The sequence below is a fragment of the Cibotium barometz genome, chromosome 7 (genome assembly GCF_041138505.1).
Source record: "Cibotium barometz isolate CiBa-2024 chromosome 7, ASM4113850v1, whole genome shotgun sequence".
NCBI classification, from domain to species: domain Eukaryota; kingdom Viridiplantae; phylum Streptophyta; class Polypodiopsida; order Cyatheales; family Cibotiaceae; genus Cibotium; species Cibotium barometz.
The window spans coordinates 42,861,648-42,884,347 of record NC_141052.1 but is presented as its reverse complement, the minus strand read 5'-3'; the positions used below and the strand labels follow the sequence as shown (position 1 = coordinate 42,884,347).

At 47.9% G+C, this 22,700-nt stretch overlaps 1 protein-coding gene across 3 annotated transcripts in view; it reads left to right on the top strand.

The window, feature by feature from the left end:
- Positions 1 to 5,653: 5,653 nt before the first annotated feature.
- LOC147637038 (protein decapping 5-like) overlaps positions 5,654 to 22,700 on the top strand; it is a 36,004-nt gene continuing 18,957 nt past the window's right edge. For all 3 annotated transcript variants that reach the window (XM_086800653.1, XM_086800652.1, XM_086800654.1), the window contains exon 1: positions 5,654 to 6,184. In XM_086800653.1, the coding sequence (XP_086656779.1) occupies positions 6,067 to 6,184 (118 nt within the window). In that variant the 5' untranslated portion in view covers positions 5,654 to 6,066. The remainder of the gene's footprint in view (positions 6,185 to 22,700) is intronic.

The following is a 22,700-nucleotide window of genomic DNA, read 5'->3' as shown; positions in this document are numbered from 1 at the left end:
ATTTTCAGCAGTAGGAGAATAATGTGAAAAGGACCTTTGTCTCAATTCTCTAGCAAGGACTATTTACTTTTCGTTTTTTTAATGTTTTATCAGGACAATAAATATGGCTATATGTCAATGGCTTGAATATTTTCATTCCATTCATCTACTTTTCTAAAGAAAGGGGATAGCCATGCATCTACTTTTCTAATTTTAGGGAAAAGCCATGCATGTACTTTTTTCAATTTAGGGAAAACCCATGCATCTACTTTTCTAAATTTAGTGGATAGCCATGCAAAGTACCTTTTTGCTTTTTGCTTTGTGTATCTATAAATTTGACCCCTGCCTCTTACTCTAATCCTCACTTCCAAAGCTTGTTGCTTCCCTTTTCCTCTGGTTGCCTCCCTCTCCCTCTCATTGTATTTTTCTCTCTCACACTCATTCTATTCCTTACAACGCTCACCATCCTCACCTAACCTTTGTTGATCTCTAATGGCTTCTTCCAATGGCCCCAACTATAATATGAAGAAAACCTTGGATAGGGTTTGCAAAGATTTATGCAATAAAACGGGCGAAGATGTGACAGAACATCTCAGAATCATAATGACAAATGCCTGCAATCTTTGGACGAAGATGCTAGCAGATGAACCTATTGATTCTGGGGATTTGTATGTGTGAAACATGAAGATTGGAAGTGCTATCCGCACTTGGCAAAGTTACGGCTATATTGCCAAAGAGATGAAGGAGCCCCTACGAGAGGAATTAAAGAAGAGTAGTCCAAAAAAGCGTATAGGTGTAAGACCTGTAGTAGGTAGTTATGTTATGTTATCAATTTTAAACCATGTTTGATTGCAGTAGCTCTTATAAGTACATAGTTGTAGATGTAATCTTTTTTGGAATAAAGTGGTCTCAATTATAGATCACCTTGTCTTTTATATTAATTGCCTTGGAAAGTTTTTGATTTATTGTTGTTTTGATTAATTATGTCAAATTCTCGGTTTGTTGTATGTTTTTAATAATTATGATAGAAGATTTGTATTTGGAAGGGATATGTGAATGAACTTGGTTTTATTTGTAATTGAAAGCGTATTTTCGACCCTCAGGTTGTAATGTCGTCATGTTATTATCTCTCTCACTCCCTCTTTCTCTCTCTCTCTCTCTCTCTCTCTCTCTCTCTCTCTCTCTCTCTCTCTCTCTCTCTCTCTCTCTCCCTCTTCCTCTCAAATAAAAAGGCCATGATCTCAATCATAATTGAAAAATTATTGAACTTAATAAATTTACATTCTTCATTGTTTCTTAATATCTAGTACGCAATACATAGTAGATATCTTGCCTAGAATAAAATTACCTTGTATGTATAATTCTTTACATTATTCACCTCGTTAATTTTACTCACATGCAATGATATGCCGTCACATGTGAAGGCTTCAAATGACATACAAACACATGCAATGACATGCAACACTATGCAAAGGGTATGGAGTACCATGCAATGACATAACATCTAGATGCAATGCCATGTCATGCAATGCAATCTATTGTAATGGCACATACATGCATTGACATGCAATTGGATAATAAAGACATGCAATTGGATAATAAAGGCATGCATTGACATGCAATTGGATAATAAAGGCATGCAATGACATGCAACACTATGCAAAGGGCATGGAGTACCATGCAATGACATGCACATGTAACAACATCTAGATGCAATGCCATGCACATGTAACAACATCTAGATGCAATGCCATGCAATGTATTGTAATAGCACATACATGCATTGACATGCAATTGGATAATAAAGAGCAGGCAATGTCATGCAAACGTAAAAAATAATCTCACATGCAATGCTAGGAGGGAGGGAGAGAGAAATGAAGAAGAGAGAAAGAGGGGGAGAATAGAGAGAGCTACCAAAGAGAGCGAATGATAGAGAGATTTAGGAAAGAGAAGGATAGAGAGAGTGAGATAGGGAGGATAGAGAGAGTGAGAAAAGAGAAGGATAAAGAGAGTGATGGGGGAGGATAGAGAGAGTGGGAGAGGGAGGGTGGGAGAGTGAAAGGGAGGAAAGAGAGAGAGGGTGGGAGAGTGAAAGGGAGGAAAGAGAGAGAGGAGGAGGGAGGAGGATGGGAAGAAGGAGAGAGAGGGTGGTGTGGGCTTGGTAGGGTTCGAGCTGGGCGGTGGTGGGACAAGGAGAGAGAGAGGAGAGAGAGAGAGAGAGAGAGGAAAGAGGGTGGGGAGAGGAGAGAGAGAGAGAGAGAGAGGAAAGAGGGTGGGAGAGGAGAGAGAGGGAGGTGGGAGATTGGGGAGGAGGAGGGAGAGGAGAGAGAGAGGAGATTGGGGAGGGGAGAGGAGAGAGAGGGAGGGTGGGAGAGTGAAAGGGAGGGAGGGAGAAGGAAATGAAGGAGGGAGAGAGGGGGGAAGGATAGAGAGTTACCAAAGAGGAGCAAAGGATAGAGAGAGTTAGGAAAGAGAAGGATAGAGAGAGTGAGATAGGGAGGATACAGAGAGTGAGAAAAGAGAAGGATAGAGAGAGTGACAGGGGAGAGGATAGAGAGAGTTAGCAAAGAGACAGAAGGATAGAGAGAGTGAGAGAGGGAGCGTGGGAGGGTGAAAGGGAGGGAAGAGAGAGAGCGGGAGGGAAGAGGGTGGGAGAAGGATAGAGACGGTGGTGTGGGCTGGGCGGTGGTGGGCGGAGATTGTGGTGGCAATAGTTAGAGAGAGAGATTGTTCAAGTAGAGAGAGAGGACACCCAAGAAAAGCTCCCTCCACCAAGCTCCCTCAAAAATCACACTCCAAGTGCGGATTCAAACATGCTTTTAATAATTGTTCCAATAAAGTGACAATTACCCTAGTGGCCCGCAGTGTTAGCCACTTTGATGAGCCTTAACTTGTTAAGCGTACAAGGAGGACTTATTCGTACAACTCCCCTTAATGCCATCACAAGGTTCCAGACCAAGACAAGGGCAGTTGCCAAGGAAGCAAATAAGTAGAAAGCACAAGCTTCAACCTCAAAGCTAGTAGCCAAAGAGCCTAAGGTGAATTGGGCGTCCTTTAGGATGCAAAGATTAAGACCTTTGGGCTAAGCTTCCACCTCACATTTATTGGTGATGGATTTTTAGAGAAGGGGGTTATACACCATGATCCTTAGAAGATCTACGTGAGAGACACAAAGCTAGTTCACGATTGGGAAACTAATCACATTTACATACATAAAGGTAACCAATCCTTCAAAATAAACTAATCACATTTACATACATAAAGGTAACCAATCCTTCAAAATAAACTACAAAAGAGGGAAGACTCATCCCATGGGTGGAGGTATTCTTGCAAATGAGTTTGCCACAACTAGTCCAACCACATCAAAATTAATATATATAGAGCTTGAAATAAGATGTGGGATGGTGGATATAAGGACAAGAATATGAGCCCCTCCCATAGACTACCAACTCTTAAGACTGGGTTTATGTTTTGGCAACCATGGACACTCTTCCACAAAAAGTGTGGGACAAGGTTTGCATGATTAGACAGTGTCGAAATCACGTCTCTATTCATGCTTGATGCATGTGAAACAGAACCAACAGTGGAATCAACTGGTTGCCTTGAGTTTGACTTTCCCTAGAAAGACCATCACTTGCACATCTACAGATGGTAGATGTTGATGCAAGTGATCTAGAGATAGTGCCATGGCAACGTTATGAGTATGTGACACACCAGCTCCAGAGCAGTGGACAGTCCAGGAAGTTACAGCTCGTGGACAAACATACACCACGTTGTCACTTCACAGCCACATTTAGGGAGCAGATTACCCCTATATACGGCACAGTCATTGTGCCGTATGCCAAGTGGCAGGATCGTCAGTTCCGAGCATGTCTGGCAGAGTTTCCTATTGGTGTGGTCGTCTCTGTGATTGATTTTGTAGAGAACTACACCTTCACACCTTTTCAGGAGATACAATCTGAGTATTACTTCTCAGAGCAGGTCATGGTTATATTTCATAATATTTGTTTCGTGTTTGAGCTATATTACTTATTTGATTTTTTGTGTCCTAATCGTCACCTCACCAGGTTGCTATTATGGTCCACATTAGCTATCGACATGCAAAGGCTCATGTAGATGGGATAGCGAGTACCCCCTGAGACCCGTGTCATTATTCGAGAGTATCATTTCTATATCAGTGATGATCGTTCACATGATGCACATTTTGTGCAACACTGTTTTCGTCTCCATGATAATTTTTTTACGAGATTGTGGGATTATACGTGGCCAGCGATAGGTTTGGTCGGATGGTTGTGGTGCACAGTTCAAGTCATCATCAGGACAATTCTATTGGCTCTACAAGTAGTACTTATGGTTCTCTTATATTCGCAATTAAACTAAATTCACTAGAACATCTTAAAGAAACAATAACTAAGACTTTGTTTTATGGATTTATAGGTGGCATGTGCAGTCTAGTATCCCAGTGATTTGGTCATTCTTTGAGGCTGGTCACGGGAAGGGAGAGCATGATGGTGTGGGCGCGTGTGATATAATTATAATTACTTTTGCTGGTGTTTATTAGTTAGGTTACTAGAAGTGACCTTATGGACAAGGGTGGGAGTTCTGTGAGGAAAGGCTGTAGTCTTGCCCCAGCACGCAAAGACTACACACATAGTAGACATAACTGTAAAGGACAACAACCACATTGCATGGATGTAGGTACTTGATAAAACTACCCACATATGATTTAAGTGTATGAATTAGCATTTAACATAAAAGATTGATTTGACAAATATGTTTGTTGACGTTATCATGTAGCTTAGACAAAATGCGACTTCTCTTTCTTAATTCTTATTTTGACTCTTTTATTAAAGTTAAGAAAAAAATATTTATTTTTCTACTCTATTCATGTATTGTGTAAGTCCACTATGTTAAGATTGGATTTGTAGGTGATGAGATTATGCATGTTGAAAGTATGCTACCTGAGAATCTACCACTTAAAAAGGTTTGTTTAAGAGAAGAAAGTATGCTATTCTGGATATCGATTTGTGCGCTTGTAGGATAGCATGTACATGTATAGGTAGTATGCATGCCCTAGGCCATGTTAGGTTAGTAGACATGTCTAAATAGACTTCTAATTTATTGACCTAGTAATGTTCAAAATGAGGGTTCATATATGTATATTAAACAAGATATTGGAGTTTTATTGCACATGTGGGAGCTAAAAACCTTACATTAGCAGGGACTCCATCCAAAGATGTCGTCAATGTTGTGGCGTTGATTTTCAAACATCTAAAAGATTTAACACAGTTTGAAATTCATTTGTAGTGAATAATTATTGGTTGATACCTCACGAGTTACTAGTTGAGCACTTTCATAAACATACACCGGTAAGCCAAGAAGCAAAAATTCACCTTGCATCATACAATTATTCTCCTAATCAATTTAGGATATGTGCATGAGGATGAAGATCATGTATTTTTATTGTGTTGATTTATGTATAAGTTTGACTCTGCTATAGCAACATGATTTGAGCGTTTGTTTTGTGACATTTATATGTGGTTGCTCTTGCGTGCAAAATTTTGAAGTAGTAATTGGCCTTTTCTATTGAAAGAGTTTCGAAAAGCTATTCATGGATAGCTGGGGACCAGTTGAAGAAGAGTATCATTATGGAGTCTATAGAGAAGGATGAGGCATTGTTCTCTTAGGTAAACAAATTTGATGTGCTTCGGTAGTTCAAGGAAAATTCTAGCTCATCACCTTGTTGAAACATTTTAAGGTTAGTGCTAATCTTTTGAGGTATCGAACCCGGGTCCTCAAATGGTAGAACCGTCAAGTTCCAAGGTTAGTGCTAATCTTAGTCGATGATACTTACAAAGGAATATTCCTCTTTGTTATTCAAAAGGGGTGCCACGCACATCATCAGTGTAAACCAGGGAATCCCCATCTCATCACCAGCCTTCGAAGCCTTTATTTCCCTTCTTGTTCATCATTACCCATTTTAAAGTCTCGGCAGGGTAAGCCTTTTCTTCTTCACGATGCAGTTTTTTCTAGGGTTGCAAAGCTTCTTTTCTTGGTAGCAGAAGCTCTGCTGTTTTTCTTGGAGCTATGGCTGCTGATTCCTACATCGGCAGCCTCATCAGCCTCACTTCTAAGAGCGAGATTCGGTATGAGGGCCTCCTCTATACTGTCGACACAGAAAACTCCAACATCGCGCTTCAGAACGGTAGGGTTTCACTCTGTCTTTCACAAGTCTCACCGTTTCTCCACAGTTTTTTTTTTTTTGGGTGGCTCCAGAAATTTGTATTGCAAGTTTTTTGATACCTATAATTTATGGTAATATTATTGGGAACGTTTTCTAAAATGGGGGAGGCAATGCCGAAAAACTCTCAAGTAATTACATCAAAAATAGTATTTAAGAAAAACATTGAAAAGTTTTATTGAAGAGTTTTGTGGAAATAATATGGAGCATGCTGTAAGCTCCAACATAATTTATGCAAATAATTTGTTCTAATAAAAAATAAGTTCCACATCATATTTCGTGATATTCATATCAAATAAATTGTCTTAATATACCATATAAGTACATGATGGGAGTTTGTTAAGAGAAACAGAAGGTGTATATTGTTGGCTTTATCATCTCTAGATTGGGCATATATGTGCATATTTCATGCTGTATCTGGCCAGATTTATGAGGCCATGCACTCATCTTATTTTAGATATTTTTTTGCTATTTTTTGGTCTATTTTTTAGACATTATTCTAGTATTTTTTGCATAGTCGGCCAGCCCACTGTTTTTATGCTGGCCGACCATGTCTTATCCAACCTATAAATAGGTGGCTTGGGTTAGCATCATTAGCACTTCATTATTCAGCCATTGCTGTTGGTTGTATGCACCTACGGGCAACCCTCGTGCTCTACTTCAGCAGATAACAAGTCTTCTACTTCAGTTCTTTTGCACATGTGCTTCTTTGCAAGATCTATTTGTTGTTTTTATGATTTACAGCCATTCTTTCATATATGCACCCAAAATCTTTTTGTGCATTTTAATTAAATAAAAACGGAGCACAAGTCTAAGGTTTATGAATCCTTTGAATAATTATTTTAAGCTTGTAAATTGTAAGGTTCAAAAATAGTATGTTCAAAAATGTAAATAGTATGTTTTAATTATAGTATATTTTCAAAAAAGAAAAGATACCACAGTTAAACACATACTATAATTAGCTAGCTCTTCTTGCTTACAAATTCCCTGGCGTTGTCTGGATTCATTGAAGCCTCTCGCGTAGCAAGATCCTCTCTCTGACAGCTCTCCTTTGTGCAACCCTCTCTCTCTCTCTATGTTGTTTTGAGCTCTCTGGTTTGCCTTCTCCTATCTCTTCGATGCTAGGCAGGTGGGAGAGAAGGTGGGTGTGGGGAGGGAAGTTGGTGGAGGAGGTTTAGCCGAGGGAGGTGGGCGAGGGCAAGCGGTGTAGGAGGGTGTCGAGGGGTAAGGTATGGTGTATTAATTAATGCCCGCGCATAGCAGGTATTAATTAATACACCATAAAAAAAGAGTGAATATACACCATCAAAAAAAGAGTGAATATAAGTTTCACATCATACTTCGTAAATGAACTACTCGTGATTGTTTTGGTTTGTCAAAATAATCTTAATGAAGAAAATGTAGAAAATATGTTTGAAGAGGGCTTCATCTCAGTTCTTAAGACCGTAAAATAACTGATTTTTGGACATGCAAACCTACCTCCCATCCAAAGAGCCACATATACTAAGGTTGTTTACACACCACCATGGTAGCAAACCTCCACAGGTGCTAGATCTTTTCCTTGACAACACATCTCTATGCAAACATGACTACTGACTTCCACGCAAGAGCTTGCTTGGGACTGCGGGCCATTCCATCTTGTTAAGGTTATAGGCATGTAGGCAGTCACACAATAGCAAAGCCTTTACATTACAAATGTAATTAATTTATGAGACTTGAGAAGCGTGTCCTTTTCGTTGCTTGGGAATTTTTTGTGGAGCCCACTAGTGAATGTCGAGAGAGCTCTGGGCAAGTTGGTGTGGAAAGTGGTGAGCCTACAAAATGTAAGGTGCTACACTCTTCCCTACGAGATGCATGAGTACTCAACACTAGAATAGGTGCAAACATAATTTGGTCTAATAAACCCGATGAATACAAAATTTATCCTCTTGTGGTACGTCTCCCTGTGGATACTCTAGTAATGAAAGTTCTTCATCAGCCATTTTAGATGTTATTGATACTAAAAACTTTTGTAGATACCATTGATTGGGTGGACAATTCTCCTTCTAATATGGGATCTTGAACTTTTAATACTAAAACTTTTGGTCTGAAAACCATCACAAACTTGAAGACCTTGTTCCATTGGTTCTCCATTGTTGGTGTTGCCTCCAATTTTGGGCTCTGAACTTTTACAGATTCTTCACAATTGGAAAGCCATACCTCTTCTTGTTTAGCCATTGTTCAAACTACCAGAAAACGTCCATGCCTAGATGACCATCTATTGAGGACACTCCCTCCTATTGAGTTTTAACATCTGGTCAAGCTCCCTTATATTTGTTTCTATAATTTGTGTGGTTCTTCTTGAGCTTTAAGTGTACTCTTTTTTTTTTCTCCCCCCGAGAAAAAGATCCTTCAATTAGTTAAAGAAAAAACAACAACAAAGGGCTAGATACAACCACAAAGGGCTACATACAAACTTGCCTCATTTAAGGGCGGGAATCAAATGATCATGAAAGGAAGAGATGCTTCTCCTTCGGCTGGCCGCTCTATGAGAAGAAGGCTATCTCATACAGGGGGAAAGGGGGGGGGGGGAGGGGGGGGAACAACCACAAAGGTGGTCTGTAATGCCAAATGGGGTCACCGTCTCTATCTATGAGGAAAGGACCAGGCCTCCAAAGTCTCAAGAAAGCTCGCCACCGCTTCCGCAAGCGGTCAAAATGTCCCTGTAACTTCCCCCATTGACCGCGTAACTTCCCCCATTGACCGCGGAGGGGGTGAATGATATCAAGCCATATGCTCTTGATGGTCTCCGTTAGCGGAGTGTGGGTACCCTCGATGGCCTTGTTGCATCTAGCATGCCAAGTATGCCAGGTTGCTATGCTACTGCAAATTTCCCGTCTCTGGCATGAGCTTGGCCACCAGTCGCCTGTAGGTGGGGCTGTGACTGCTGCAATATGATGGTGAGAGATCTGAAGGCCTAGACCTCCCCCATTCTCCTCATAAGCCTTGACCACTTTAGCTTATGTGGCCCAAGTGACAGTGCCCCATGTGATGATCCGGGTTGATGCCCTGTCCATAGCAAAGATGTGGAGAATCCGCTGCCAAATCTGTTGAGACTTCTGGCAATCCCAAAGGCAATGTCTCTAAGTCTTCTGAAGATGCCTCCTCTGAAACATAAGAAGGAGAAGCAACTGCCAAAGTAGGAAGCTCCAGAATATGTGAGGATATCTTGGTAAAATCATCCACCTGCCCAGTAGAAGAACCACTATCCGGAGTTGTGAAAAAGACGTTTTGGCTCGCTGAAGCTGCGCCCCGTCTCCTGCCTGCGCGACCTGCACACCAACTCCCCCCCCCCCCCGACTGTGCGCTTGCTCTTGCCCCCCCCCCCCCCCCCCGCCTGCTGCTAATTCCTGCGCTCTGCCCGCCACCCTTCGCCTGCTTGCTGCTGCGCCCCCCCCTCCCTCGCTGCTGCGCTTCCTCCTCGCCCCCTCGCCCCCTCCTCGCCTCCTCGCCTCCTCGCCTGCTCGCCCCAGCCCCTTCTTCGCCCATCTCACCTCTGCATCGCCCCTTCCGCCAGCTTTTTCCTCCTCGCCCCTCATTCGTGCAGCTGCCGCCCCCCCCCAGGCTTTTCCTTCGCCGTTTTTACCCCCCCCCCCCCCCTTTTCGTGCTGACCTTCGCCCCCCTGGGGGTTCCGTTTTCTTTTTTCCTCCGGTCGTCCGCCTTGCTGTGTGCAGCCCGTTTCTTGCAGGATTACCGCTTTCGCCTCGCCTACGCCTGAGCTTCAGACTCTGATGGAGACTCCTCCCGCCTCGCCTCAGAGGGACTCATCCGCAGCCCCCTCGCCCGCCCCCGAGGACACCCCCATCAGGCTTTCTCTTTCGCCGGAAGAGGAAGCGAGCCTCACCGCAGAGGTGGAACGCCTTCAGGCCCATTCCACCATCTGCTGTATAGTCGGCACTCGCCCCAGCAGAGGGGAGATCAGGGATCTTCTTCAGGCCCGCCTTCTTGCAGATGTGGGCAAGATCCTGGATGTACAGCTTCTGGGCCGGGGACATTATCAGATCGAGTGTGTTCGAGGCCGCCCAGAGCGTTGCCAAGGTCCTTGCCATGAGTCCCCTTGACATCAGGGGTGCTCGGGCTTTCTTCAGACCTTGGCAGCATGGATTTGACCCAGCAGCGGCGGAGCAGGGAGAGCGCCTCTTCCATGTTACAGTTTGTTTCCCTGGTCTCCGCCGGGAGTATCTTCCGCTCCTCTCCAGGCTCGGAGCATTGGTGGGCTTGGTACTAGAGACGGGCCCCTCAGCAGCTTCAATGGTGGCCAGAGCAGTTGGGCTACCTTCGGTCAGAGTGTTGGTGTCTGACATCTCCTCCCTTCCTAAGGTCATTCAGCTACCTAGGATAGGGGGGGGGTGGATAGATCAGAGAGTGGAGTTCTCGGGGCTCCCGAACCAGTGCTTCATTTGCAGGCAGGTCGGTCATCTGGCCAAGGCCTGCCCTCGCAGGAGACCTCGACCCTCACCACAGCAGCAGGCTACTGATGGCCCGCCCACAGATTCGGCTCGGCAGGCTGCCTCCGGGACACCTGCTCCGGCCACAGAGCCTCGGAGTGGCAGCCTGGACAGGGGCGCCGCCGAGGGAGACAGCCACAGCAGCACGCCCAGAGACCGCTGCAGCAGCAGCCACAGTCTCAGCCTCACTGGGTTCCCGTGAGGAACAGCTTTGCTCCCCTTCTTCAGGAGGAGACCCCTGCAGCGACCGAGGACCAGGAGATGCCAGCTCCCCCCCCTCCTTCACCCCCCCCACCCCCACCCCCGTCCCCTCCCACCGCCTCGCTTCCACCATCGCCTCCTCCCGCCCCCGCTCCGGTTTCGGCAGCGGCTCCCTCTCCACCTCCCTCGCCTTCCCCTCCTCCCCCTCCGCCCGCCTCACCTTCCCGGGAGGCCCTGGCAGTTCCCTGGCGCTCATCTGCAGTCCGGAGAGCGCTGAGCACTGACCTCGCTCGAGCATCACAGAGGAGACCTATGCCGATTAGGGCCTCACGGATTTCATCTATCCGCAGTCGGCTGAGTCGCCTTGGCATCAGACAGCGCTCGGAGGCCTTTGATTATACCTTCACACGGCTTTTTGGAGCAGAGGGCCCCCATGAGCCAGCACCCATTCGAGTTCATGTAGTGATACCTCCGGCCCGCGGGGAGGAGGCACTAGACTCAGCGGTGGCCTTCTCGTTCCCTCTATGTGGACCTTGTGACCGGGAGTGGACTCTAGAGCTCGCTCTCAGCACTTTGAAGACTCAAGCAGTTGAGTTTTCTCACCACATGAGCGATCTGGAGGTGACATATGTGATAGGCCGACTTTGGGAGTTGGCTCATTTTTTCTTGGATCCCGGGAGTGTGGATACCTCAGGGATTCGGCATTTGGTCGTGCGCATAGTGGCAGACTTGGCACGCGACCCTGGATATGTGAGTATACACGAGGTATACACGAGGTTTCTCTGTCAGAGCAGGAGGCAGTCGCCATGGGCCACAGCCACTGGCGCCTGATCCGGGATTCTTGCAGTACACCGGGTGGGCAGATTCGCAGCCGTTCGGATGGGGACTACTCTCCATCCAAGCCGCTTGCCAAGGCCCGCCGTACGGCTGAGACAGCATCCACCTCAGCAGGGCATCCATGAGGATCATCTCATGGAATGTACAGGGCCTTGGCGGAGCACACTTTATACGCTATCGAGGTTGCTTGAGGCAGGAGCTTCAGAGATGCCTGGTTGGTGGCAGCATTGACATTTTGATGATGTAGGAGCACCACTTGGGTGAGAGCAGGATCCGGAGATATGGTTCGGTGATGCCTGGTAGATGGGACACTTTTTGGTCTGCAGGGTTTGGTCCTTTGGGTGGACAGGGAGGAGTATGCATGGTTATTGCAGATGTATGGCGGCAGGCCATTGTGGATCGAGGGATCATTGTGCCTGGTAGAGCACAGTATGTCATTCTGAGGATGCATGATGAGCTATTGGGTGTGCTCAACATCTATGCGCCCAATCATGCTAGTGCCAGAGCAGAGTTCTGGACTCAGGTTACAGATGCACTGCCAGAGGCCGCACATTGGTGTGTTGGGGGAGACTTCAACATGCTTGAGGACCCGGCAGATAGGGTGGGAGGCAGTCATGTTACAGTGCACGGCACGGAGCTTGCAGCTTGGGACCGGTTTTGCATGTCACTGAGGATCACTGATGCATGGCAGCATGGGGCTTTCTCCCGGTCTCAGGACAGTCTTAGTTTCTCTCGGTCGGATCGCCGGCAGGGAGGGACTAATCTATCACGGATTGATCGCTTTTATGTGGGCGACTGGTTAGGGGAGCGAGGGGGCTCCGTCGGCATTCTCGCTGGCACCTCATTTTCAGATCATGCGCCAGTTATATTGACATTGGAGGAGGGGACACGGGAGCCCAGCTTGCAGTTGAGGATCCCAGAGAGAGTACTTGCAGATCCCAGTCTCGCTGAGGACATTGAGAGGATCTGGCATGATAGTCTGTGCTCTGACCAGGATGCAGCGGGCCAGTGTGCCCAGGGACTCATTGATCTTAGCTCTTTTCTGCACGCTGCAGCTTTGACACGACTGGGAGAGATTCGTGAGCGGGAGCAACGGCTGAGACGCAGCCTTGCTTCGCTACAGCGCCTTCAGGAGCAGCAGCCTGCATGTGAGTGGGTGGCGTCCCAGCTGAGCCAGGCACGCCAGGAGGTTAGAGAGGTAGAGGAGCAGAGACATGAGTTTTACTATCGTCGTCAGGCCTCTCAGTGGACGCAGCTTGGTGATAGAGTGACTGGGGAGTTTTTTGAGATCACTGGACCCCGTCATGCGTGAGCAGGAGTCCGCCAGCTTGGTAGACCGGATGGATCGGTAGCTACTGAGCTCGGGGAGATCAGAGCCATTGCCACTGCATTTTATAGTGACCTGCTTTCAGCGGAGCCAGCCACTGAGGATCAAGATGTTTGCAGACAGACTGTGTGGGCCCATGTGCAGAGGAGGGTCACAGACCATATGCGTACAGTTCTAGGTGCGCCTCTGTCAAAGATTGAGCTTGCCGAGGCCTTGAGGGTCCTGCCGCGACATAGTTGCCCAGGGGAGGACGGACTGACGCCGGCCTTTTTTATGCGCTATTGGGACCTTTTGGGGCCAGGCCTCCGCAGGGGCTTTCAGCATGTTTTGGACACTGGGGTGATGCCGCAGAGCTTTTTAGAGGGCTTGATCTATCTTATCCCCAAGGGGGAGGGAGTATCAGATGACATTCGGCATTGGAGGCCTATTACGATCCTCAATACTGTCTACAAGGTCTTAGCAAAGGCCTTGAGTTTGAGGATCCAGCCCTTCCTGGGGGAGTTGATTCATGCTACTCAGACAGGATTTGTCAAGGAGCGCAGTATCCTTGACAACATCTATACTTTCTGGGAGGCGACGGCCCGAGCTAGCTTGGTCGTGATGCTTCTCGATTTTGAGAAGGCATACGATAGAGTTGATTGGGGATTCTTAGAGGGCACTATGCTTCGCCTGGGCTTTGAGCCAGGATGGATCAGAGGGGTGGTAGCTCTGTATTCCACAGCTCGCAGCCAGGTGCTGATTGCAGGAGGACGGGGGCCGAGTTTTGAGCTGACCAGATCAGTCCATCAGGGGTGTCCTCTCGCCCCTTTCCTTTTTCTCTTCTTTGCGGAGGCTATGAGTATGTATTTGACGGCAGAGGAGGTTGGTTTGAGAGGACTTCAGCTCCCAGTCCGGGGGGAGGATTTGCTTGATGCTGAGTTTGCAGACGACACGGGCTTATTTTTGCATGGCCAAGAGGCCAATCTTATTCGGGCTGAGCAGTCGCTCCAGGTTTTTAGTGCAGCTTCGGGAGCATTGATCAATTGGCGCAAGACAGTGGCCTTTTGGATCAGTAGTGCTCCCACTCCGGCATGGAGCCCGGACCTCGGTTTTAGATGAATTCCTCCAGGCACAGCAGTGCGGTATTTGGGATGCCAGATTGGCCTCGATTTGTCACCTGAGCAGCAGATTGCCCCGCTTCTTCTGAGCATTTGGAAGAAGCTATTGTATTGGAGTACAGCTCGACTATCCTTGGCTGGGAGGGTGGTGGTGGCAAATCAGGTGCTGTTAGCGACCATGTGGTACATTACGTCTTGCTGGATTTTCTCGAGCTCTTGCATCAGCCAGGTACAGAGGCTGATCAGGAACTTTCTGTGGTTTGGGCGGGACGGTCAGCCAGCTCGGGCAAAGGTTGCATGAGCAGTTTTACACTTCCGCTGGCTCAGGGCGGTTTGGGCATTATAGATCCAGTCGATCAGAGTAGAGCCTTATTGGGGAAGCTTATTGTTCGGGGGTTGCTTCCAGGCGCGCTGAGCCTTGGAAAGAGCTCCTCTTGCAGCGACTCTGCAGGCTCGGGCGCCCCCTGCAGGGGTTACTTGGGCACCAGAGATTCGCTGGATCTTCATAGAGATGAGGAGGATAGGCCTCAGTAGAGGATGGGAGGACAGATTTGCTTTGAGTATCCTGAGAGCTTGGGAGCTGCTGAGACCGGGGCTCTCTCAGCGGCCTCCTTCTTGTGTTGAGGAGCGGGCCAGGCAGCCGCTCATCTGGAGCCCAGCGGTTCGCACGGAGCAGGGTCATATGCTGGGTTCTCGGCCTCGTCTAGCCTGGGGACCTTTAGCGGCAGGCCCAGCTCGTAGTTTTGGAGACTGGCAGGCTTTCTGCAGTCTACCAGAGGAGATCCAGGTGGAGAGGCTGAGTCACTTCAGAGGGGGGTTGATTATGAGGGATGATATTCAGGAGGCACTCACAGAGGAGTGGTTCACGCCTCTCGAGCCAGTGGCCCCACGGTGGATGGGAGCCTTTACACAGTTGGAGATCCTGATTGCTGTCAGAGCTAGCACTGAGGATGGCAGATGCCTCTACTATGAGATTTAGGATGAGGGCAGACTCCAGAGAGTGGAGGTGGAGTCGCCTTTGGTTGCAGAGTGCACCTTTCAGAGGATTCGGGTAGTGGCTGCCGCTTCTCGGAAGTGGCATATTGACCCCGACCCTGCTGATGTGCTCCCGGATTGGCGCATATGGGCATATGCAGCGCGCCCCTTGGCCCGGCTACAGTGGGACCCCGGGGAGTACGAGTGGCATGATCCTTATGCATCCCTTGAGGCCACAGAGATCACCTTTTTCCAGTATACTGTTCGGCTGGGACGGCATATTTTGACGGCGAGGAGGACGGTTTCTCCAGCGGCAGCGGGGCATTGGCGATTGCAGGGACTCTCACAGGAGTTCCTGGAGGATTTCTGGGCTCGGCTCTGGGCTAGTCGGCAGGCCCGCAGGATCTCGGCTTTTCAGTGGGGCTGGTCGCCCACAGGGGCTCAGCAGTTGGCACTTGGCTTCTTTACAGCGGTCTTTCGGCGGCCTGCGTTCGATGCGGCCACCCTATGGAGACACAGAGACATTGCCTTTGGGACTGCCCTCAGGCACAGCAGATTTGGCTGCGGATGCTGCGTATTCTGGCCCCCCTCTCTTCAGAGGGTATGTTTACGTGGGGAGCCGCTGCTTGGTCGACTTCGTCAGGGCCTGCTATGGGCTATGAGATGGAGTAGGGCAGTCAGGCCATCAGATTTATTAGGGGCCAGCCTCGCCTGGTTCCGGCACCGGATTTCTCGTCCGCCAGCTGGACACAGGAGAGGGATTTACGATGGGAGCTCCTCAGCAGCCTCACCATCTGGTTCACCTGGAGGGCCCGGTGCTTTACGGCCTTTGAGGGGAGATTGGAGCCACCAGCAGAGACTGTACGGGGGATTTGGCAGGAGTTGATCCACACCCTGCGAGGACAGTACGACCGCATCCGGGGAGACTCGGATGAGGCGATCTTACGGCGCCAGGCCTTTCACACCACTTGGCGCTGTGGCCCTTTCTACACCTTACACACGGGATCCCCCCGTTGGCACTACAGGCCACCTGTTTGGCTCTTCCCCCCCCCTATTGTATGATCTAGCCGCTCAGTTCTTTGTACTGATGCTTGTATTTTGCAGCACCTAGGGAGAGTCTCCCGGGCTGCCATGATGTATTCGCTGCTCTTCTCTCTCTTAGGAGCGGGAGAGATCTTTTGTAGCCCTACGGGCGTTTTTATATAACTAATGAAAGGATCTTTTCTCGGGAAAAAAAAGAAAAAGAAAAAAGAAGAAGAACCACTATCCTCCTCTGAAAGAGACGAGATAAAATCTGCAATAATAGCATCAGCATGAAACAGCACAAGGGAAGGGAGATACTCATCCAAAGGGATTACAGGAATTGATAAGGTCTCGATCAGAAACTCCTGTAAATAATCCTCTGTTGAGGATAGGGCACTGTGTCACCAATTGGCCGACCATTCGGTCCATCTCGAGTTTCTGCGTGTCGTTCACTTGCCGGTGTCTCATGTGAAGAGGCGTGTCGTATGGACGGGAGCCAGACTGGTGCCACCCGTGTATGACTTGGACTGTGTTCGACCAATGGGATTGTCACGCCATGGAAGAGCCAGTATTCGTGCCGTGTTTTGTCCATGGGACTGTCACACCATAGGGAGACTCGTGCCTGGAACTGTGTCTTACCTATGGGACGGTCACTCCATAGGAAGACCAGGTTTTTATGTTTTACGTCGTGCCAGTTTTGTGCCGACAGATATTCTGTACTTGTTCCATGAACGGGAGATATGTCCATGTTACTATTTGCACTTGCACACATGATTTGCATGTTTGAAACTGTTTTCGCATGACATGTATTTTTGTGTTTGCCTGTTTGACGTGTTACTTATTGAGCGGGGATGCCTGCCAGTGAGTCGTGAAGTTTGTTCTGTGTTCTGACGAGTTTTAGTGCATGTGAACAGGTGGTAAGTATATGGTACATGTTGTTTTAATGTTTCACATTCTAACCCTTTGTTTTATAAGGTTTAATGTTCACACTTAAAAGTGGGCACCCCCTTTGGGCACCCACTTAGGGGCCAAGGTGGGGAGCCCCACTGAAGTGAGTGTGTAGGGGGGTGGGTGCATGGTCACCTACCCACATCCCCTTAGAGCTGGCCGCCCACATGCAAGTGTGGGGAGCCAGCCATCACTGTTAGTTTAAACTCCCTCTCCAAACCTTACAAAAGGAAACCATCACCTCCATCGTATGCAGGCTGGGGATCATCTTTTGTATTCAATTTTTTTACAAACGGCGCCATCTTCACGAAGACTGCAGGCGGTTGTTTTCATTCAGGCGGCTGCTTCTTCTTTCTCCAACCGGCGGCTGTGTACTCTCTCACTCCCAAGAATGCTGCATATCTGAATGACCTCCTCCAACCGGCGGCTGTATGCTCTGCACCGCAGGCTGTGTACTCTCTGCACTGCTGGCTGCGCATGCTTTTCTACTGGCTACTGTCTATGCAACTGCTGGCTGCGCATGCACTTCTGTAGGCCGCTGGCTGGCAGACAGCAGGTGGTTCTTAGCAGACGGCTGCACTCCTTCTCTCACAGCAGGCGACTGCATCCCCACCACCTATAGGCGACTGTGCACAGCATCACCACCTGCAGATGGCTGTGCACTCCATCTCCAATAAGGCAGGAGGCTGTGTGCTCTAACTCCAACAAGCTGCTCATTCTCCCCACGTTGCAGCCAGGCCTCTCCTCCCTTGCAAGTGGGTACTCATCCTCTCACAGCAGGTGGTTGTGATCTTTGCGGTGGTACTTGTCCTAGTGGCAACACTAAGTTTATCTACAAGGCGGCTGTGCCATCTCAACAAGATTGCACATCTTCTCCACTGGCGACTACAAGAAGACTTCACATCTCCTGGGTGGCATCTTCTACACAAATACCACGGGTATTGGTTCTCTATCAGCCATCCACAAGTAAGTGAATTTCAGATTTAAGTAAAAGTATTTTGTGTTAAATCTGATAGGGGATTCTCGACTCCCTATACGGTTAACACCCGTTCGGTGTCGGGTAGTCCAAGCTCTATTGGAGAACCTCGGTCCAAAGGTGCTGAGATCGGGAGAGCCAGGTGTTAGTACGAGAGCGCCTGTTTGTGTGTGGTCTCGGAACACCAGTGAGGCGCTCTCCGCGGAGTCCAGTGAAGGCACAGGACTGTAGAGACTGGACCACGCTAGTGGTTATTCTGCTTCGAGCATCTACATCGAATTTCGACTTCGAACCTATTTGTTTGGTACTGTTTTCATATGTACATGGACATCATCTGGTTCTTGGAACCCATGGAGCATTGTATTTGTTAAATACTCCCAATAAATATATCATATATTGAGGGGGGGGGTCGGTCCGTTCCGGCCCCAGTGTCGGTGTCCATCTTTCCATTTCATTTTCATTTCAATTTCAAGTTGTATTAAGTTGTCCATTTCAAATTTGCGGTTTTAAAGTTGTGCTATTAAGCGTGTGGGTGTCCAACGGAGTCTTCCTACTTGACGGGATCGGTTTCGTTGGTATCAGAGCACGGTTGTTTCCCTCTTCCTAGTGGGGAAACGAACCTGTGTACTGGACATCCCGCTTTTAGCACACTTTAAACACAATGGACAGCCAAGGCAACCCTTTGGAAGTGCCAAACTCGAGGGGTCCATCTAGTGCCTCTCGTGGGTCTGATGCCCTGCGAGGAAGACACAAGCCCCTTGAAAGGGTTAATGATAGTGAATCAAAGGGTCAACTGTCTCCAGGAAAGACAGTTATGCTTGAACAAGAGCCTGATGCTATGAGGACTGAAATGGAACATATGAGAAAACTTTTGCAGGCTCAAGAGCAAGAGTTAAAGTTTTTGCATGAAGATCCCCATCTGCAAAGTGCTATTGAAGCCAGGAAGGCTGATGCAATGGTAGATGTAACTTTTGAATCAATGGCTCGGGAAGTGGGCAAGAAACCAAGGGAGTTGGCACTTGCCTACCTCCTCCGCAAAGGTGATATCAAAGAGGGGGATGACGGAGAGCTGAAATTCAGAAATCCATCTCGTTTGAAGCATGGAGATCCCGCATCTCAAAGGCTGAAATCTTTTATGCAAAAGGAAGAGGTGACAGTCACCTCTCGACATGCATCTTCTCCACAAGGCACTAAGCCTGACAGATATATGTATGCCAGTGCTCATGGAGGGCATGAAAGTCACATGCATGCAAGACATGTATCTCATGGTGACAGGTCTGCTTCTAGAAAAATTTTGCCTTCCGAGTTGTCTCATGGAGAGACATTGCCATATGCAGGTAAGTCACATGCATCTGAATTTCAAGTTCGTGGAGCACATGCCACCGTGCCTCATGAAATTTCTATGATGGTCCATGGAGCCCATGCAGATAGGGCTGCCCCGTTGGATAAGGGGAAAAGAAAAAGAGAAGACCATGAGCCTCATGCGAGGAAGCTCAAGGAATTCAAAGCACGTGACTAATCTGTCAAATTTGATGTTTTCCATGGTGAACATGATGCTTCTAAGGTGTTAGCATTTGTGGCACAGTTCGACATTGCTTTTAGCGATGAGGACTTTACTGAAAAGTCAAAGGTACGACATGCTAGCATGTTTTTGAAAGGGATTGCTGCTCATTGGTGGATCACTGAAAAGATCACTAAGGATCCCATTTCCACTTGGAAGGAATTTAAAGACAGATTCTATGCTCAGTTTTTGCCACCAAATGCGGAGCAAACTCTCACTTAAAAGTGGAACAGGCTGGAACAAAGAGACAATGAAAGCGTGCAACAGTATGTTAACAAGTTCTGGAAAGTGTTGCTGGAAGTGACTCCCTTTATGCAATTCACTGAGGATGAAAGAAAGAGGAAGTTTCGTTCTCATACAGGCTTGCTTTACCTAGTCACTGGAAGATTCACAATGCTTTTCATGTGAGTCTATTGCGGAAATATGTGGGGCCAGATCCTGATGAGCCTGTTCACAGAAGATCCGCCAGAGATTGAAGAGCTTGAGGAGATCCTCCACCCAAAACAGATTGTTTTTCACAAGGAAAGAAAGCTACCTGCAGGAAAGCTTTCCAAGAGATACCTTGTGAAGTTTAAGAATTATTTGCCTATTGATGCCAAGTGGGTAAATGAGGACTATTTTGTTGATTATCCACAATTGTTGCAGGCATATCTTGAGGCTTTTCAGTTGAGGTCAACTCTTTAGAGGCCCGGGGGGATGTCACCAATTGGCCGACCATTTGGTCCATCTCCAGTTTTTGCGTGTCATTCACTTGAGGCCAGGCCGGTGTCTCATGTGAAGAGGCCAGTATTTTTGCTGACATGGACGGGAGCCAGACTGGTGCCACCCGTGTTAGCAGGATGGTGTCGTATGGACGGGAGCCAGACTGGTGCCACCCGTGTATGACCTGGACTGTGTTCGACCCATGGGATTGTCACGCCATGGAAGAGCCAGTATTTGTGCCGTGTTTTGTCTATGGGACTGTCACACCATAGGGAGACTCGTGCCTGGAACTGTGTCTTACCTATGGGACTGTCACTCCATAGGAAGACCAAGTTTTTATGTTTTACGTCGTGCCAGTTTTGTGCCGACAGATATTTTGTACTTGTTCCATGAACGGGAGATATGTCCATGTTACTATTTGCACATGCACACATGATTTGCATGTTTGAAACTGTTTTCGCATGACATGCATTTTTGTGTTTGCCTGTTTGACGTGTTATTTACTGAGCGGGGACGCCTGCCAGTGAGTCGTGAAGTCTGTTCTGTATTCTGACGAGTTTTAGTGCATGTGAACAGGTGGTAAGTATATGGTACATGTTGTTTTAATGTTTCACATTCTAACCCTTTGTTTTATAAGGTTTAATGTTCACACTTAAAAGTGGGCACCCCCTTTGGGCACCCACTTAGGGGCCAAGGTGGGGAGCCCCACTGAAGTGTGTGTAGGGGGGTGGGTGCATGGTCACCTACCCACATCCCCTTAGAGCTGGCCGCCCACATGCAAGCGTGGGGAGCCAGCCAGCACTGTTAGTTTAAACTCCCTCTCCAAACCTTACAAAAGGAAACCATCACCTCCATCGTATACAGGCTGGCGATCATCTTTTGTATTCAATTTTTTTACAAACGGCGCCATCTTCACAAAGACTGCAGGCGGTTGTTTTCATTCAGGCGGCTGCTGCTTCTTTCTCCAACCGGCGGTTGTGTACTCTCTCACTCCCAGGACTGCTGCGTATCTGTATGACCTCCAACCGGCGGCTGTATACTCTCTGCACCGCAGGCTGTGTACTCTCTGCACTGCTGGCTGCGCATGCTTTTCTACTGGCTACTGTCTATGCAACTGCTGGCTGCGCATGCACTTCTACAGGTGGCTGGCTGGCAGACAGCAGGCGGTTCTTAGCAGACGGCTGCACTCCTTCTCTCACAGCAGGCGACTGCATCCCCACCACCTATAGGCGACTGTGCACAGCGTCACCACCTGCAGACGGCTGTGCACAGCGTCACCACCTGCAGACAGCTGTGCACTCCATCTCCAATAAGGCAGGAGGCTGTGTGCTTTAACTCCAGCAAGCTGCTCATTCTCCCCACGTTGCAGCCAGGCCTCTCCTCCCTTGCAAGTGGGTACTCATCCTCTCACAGCGGGCGGCTGTGATCTTTGTGTACCCTCCTCAGTCGTTGGCGAAGTATCTGAACCATCTGTCGTGGGTGAAATGTCTGAGCCATGGGAGGAGGATTCCTGTTTTGCATTAGCTTTGCGGGAAGCAGCCTGTCTGGCAAAACATTTGGCCTCAGAATGACCAAATCGGCCACAAAACTCACAAGATTCTTTCATCCTGGAACCCTTGTTGCTGTTAGAATTGTCGTCGTCAGAAGATTTATAGAAAAAACTACGAAACCTCCGCGTTTCTTAGCCGAAAGATGAAACGTTTTGCCCCGAAACGTCAAAAACCCCGAAATGTTTCTGGTGACTAGTAGCCAACCGCCTAGCAACTGACTAGCAACCGACCAGCATTAAATGCTATATTTTCTCCAGTCGTGGGCTTTGCTACAGGCCAACAGCTCTATTAGGTAGCCGACCAGCACTCTGTAGCCATATGAAAAGGCATGACATGTTCAGTCCCAAAAATCAGCAGATAAAATCAAGATTATCAAGCAAAGTCAAGCATGTGTGCATAGGCTCTAGCCTTTGCATACCTATAGCCACTCTTGTGCTTTCAGCCCAAGGCAAAGAAGCTCAGTCTCTTCAGGAGTATTAAGCACACCAACCCTCAGTCTCGGGCCGGTGTATTCTGAAACCGGACGGGAACCCGGAACAATGAACAGACACTTAAGATGACAGCAAAGATATGAAAACACAGTGAAAATTACCATAAACAATATCAAAACTCAACATTGAGCCGGAAAAGCCGGCCCCCCGTAGAAACTGCTTTGTTCCGATGAATAAAAGGTTTACAACCAAACCAAGGTGCGGGTGTGAACAAACACTAGATCTTTAGAGAAAACAACTCAGCTCCCAAAAGGTTGACCAACAGTCAACAAAGAGAAACCTCTAAGAGCAGGCCCCAAACCAA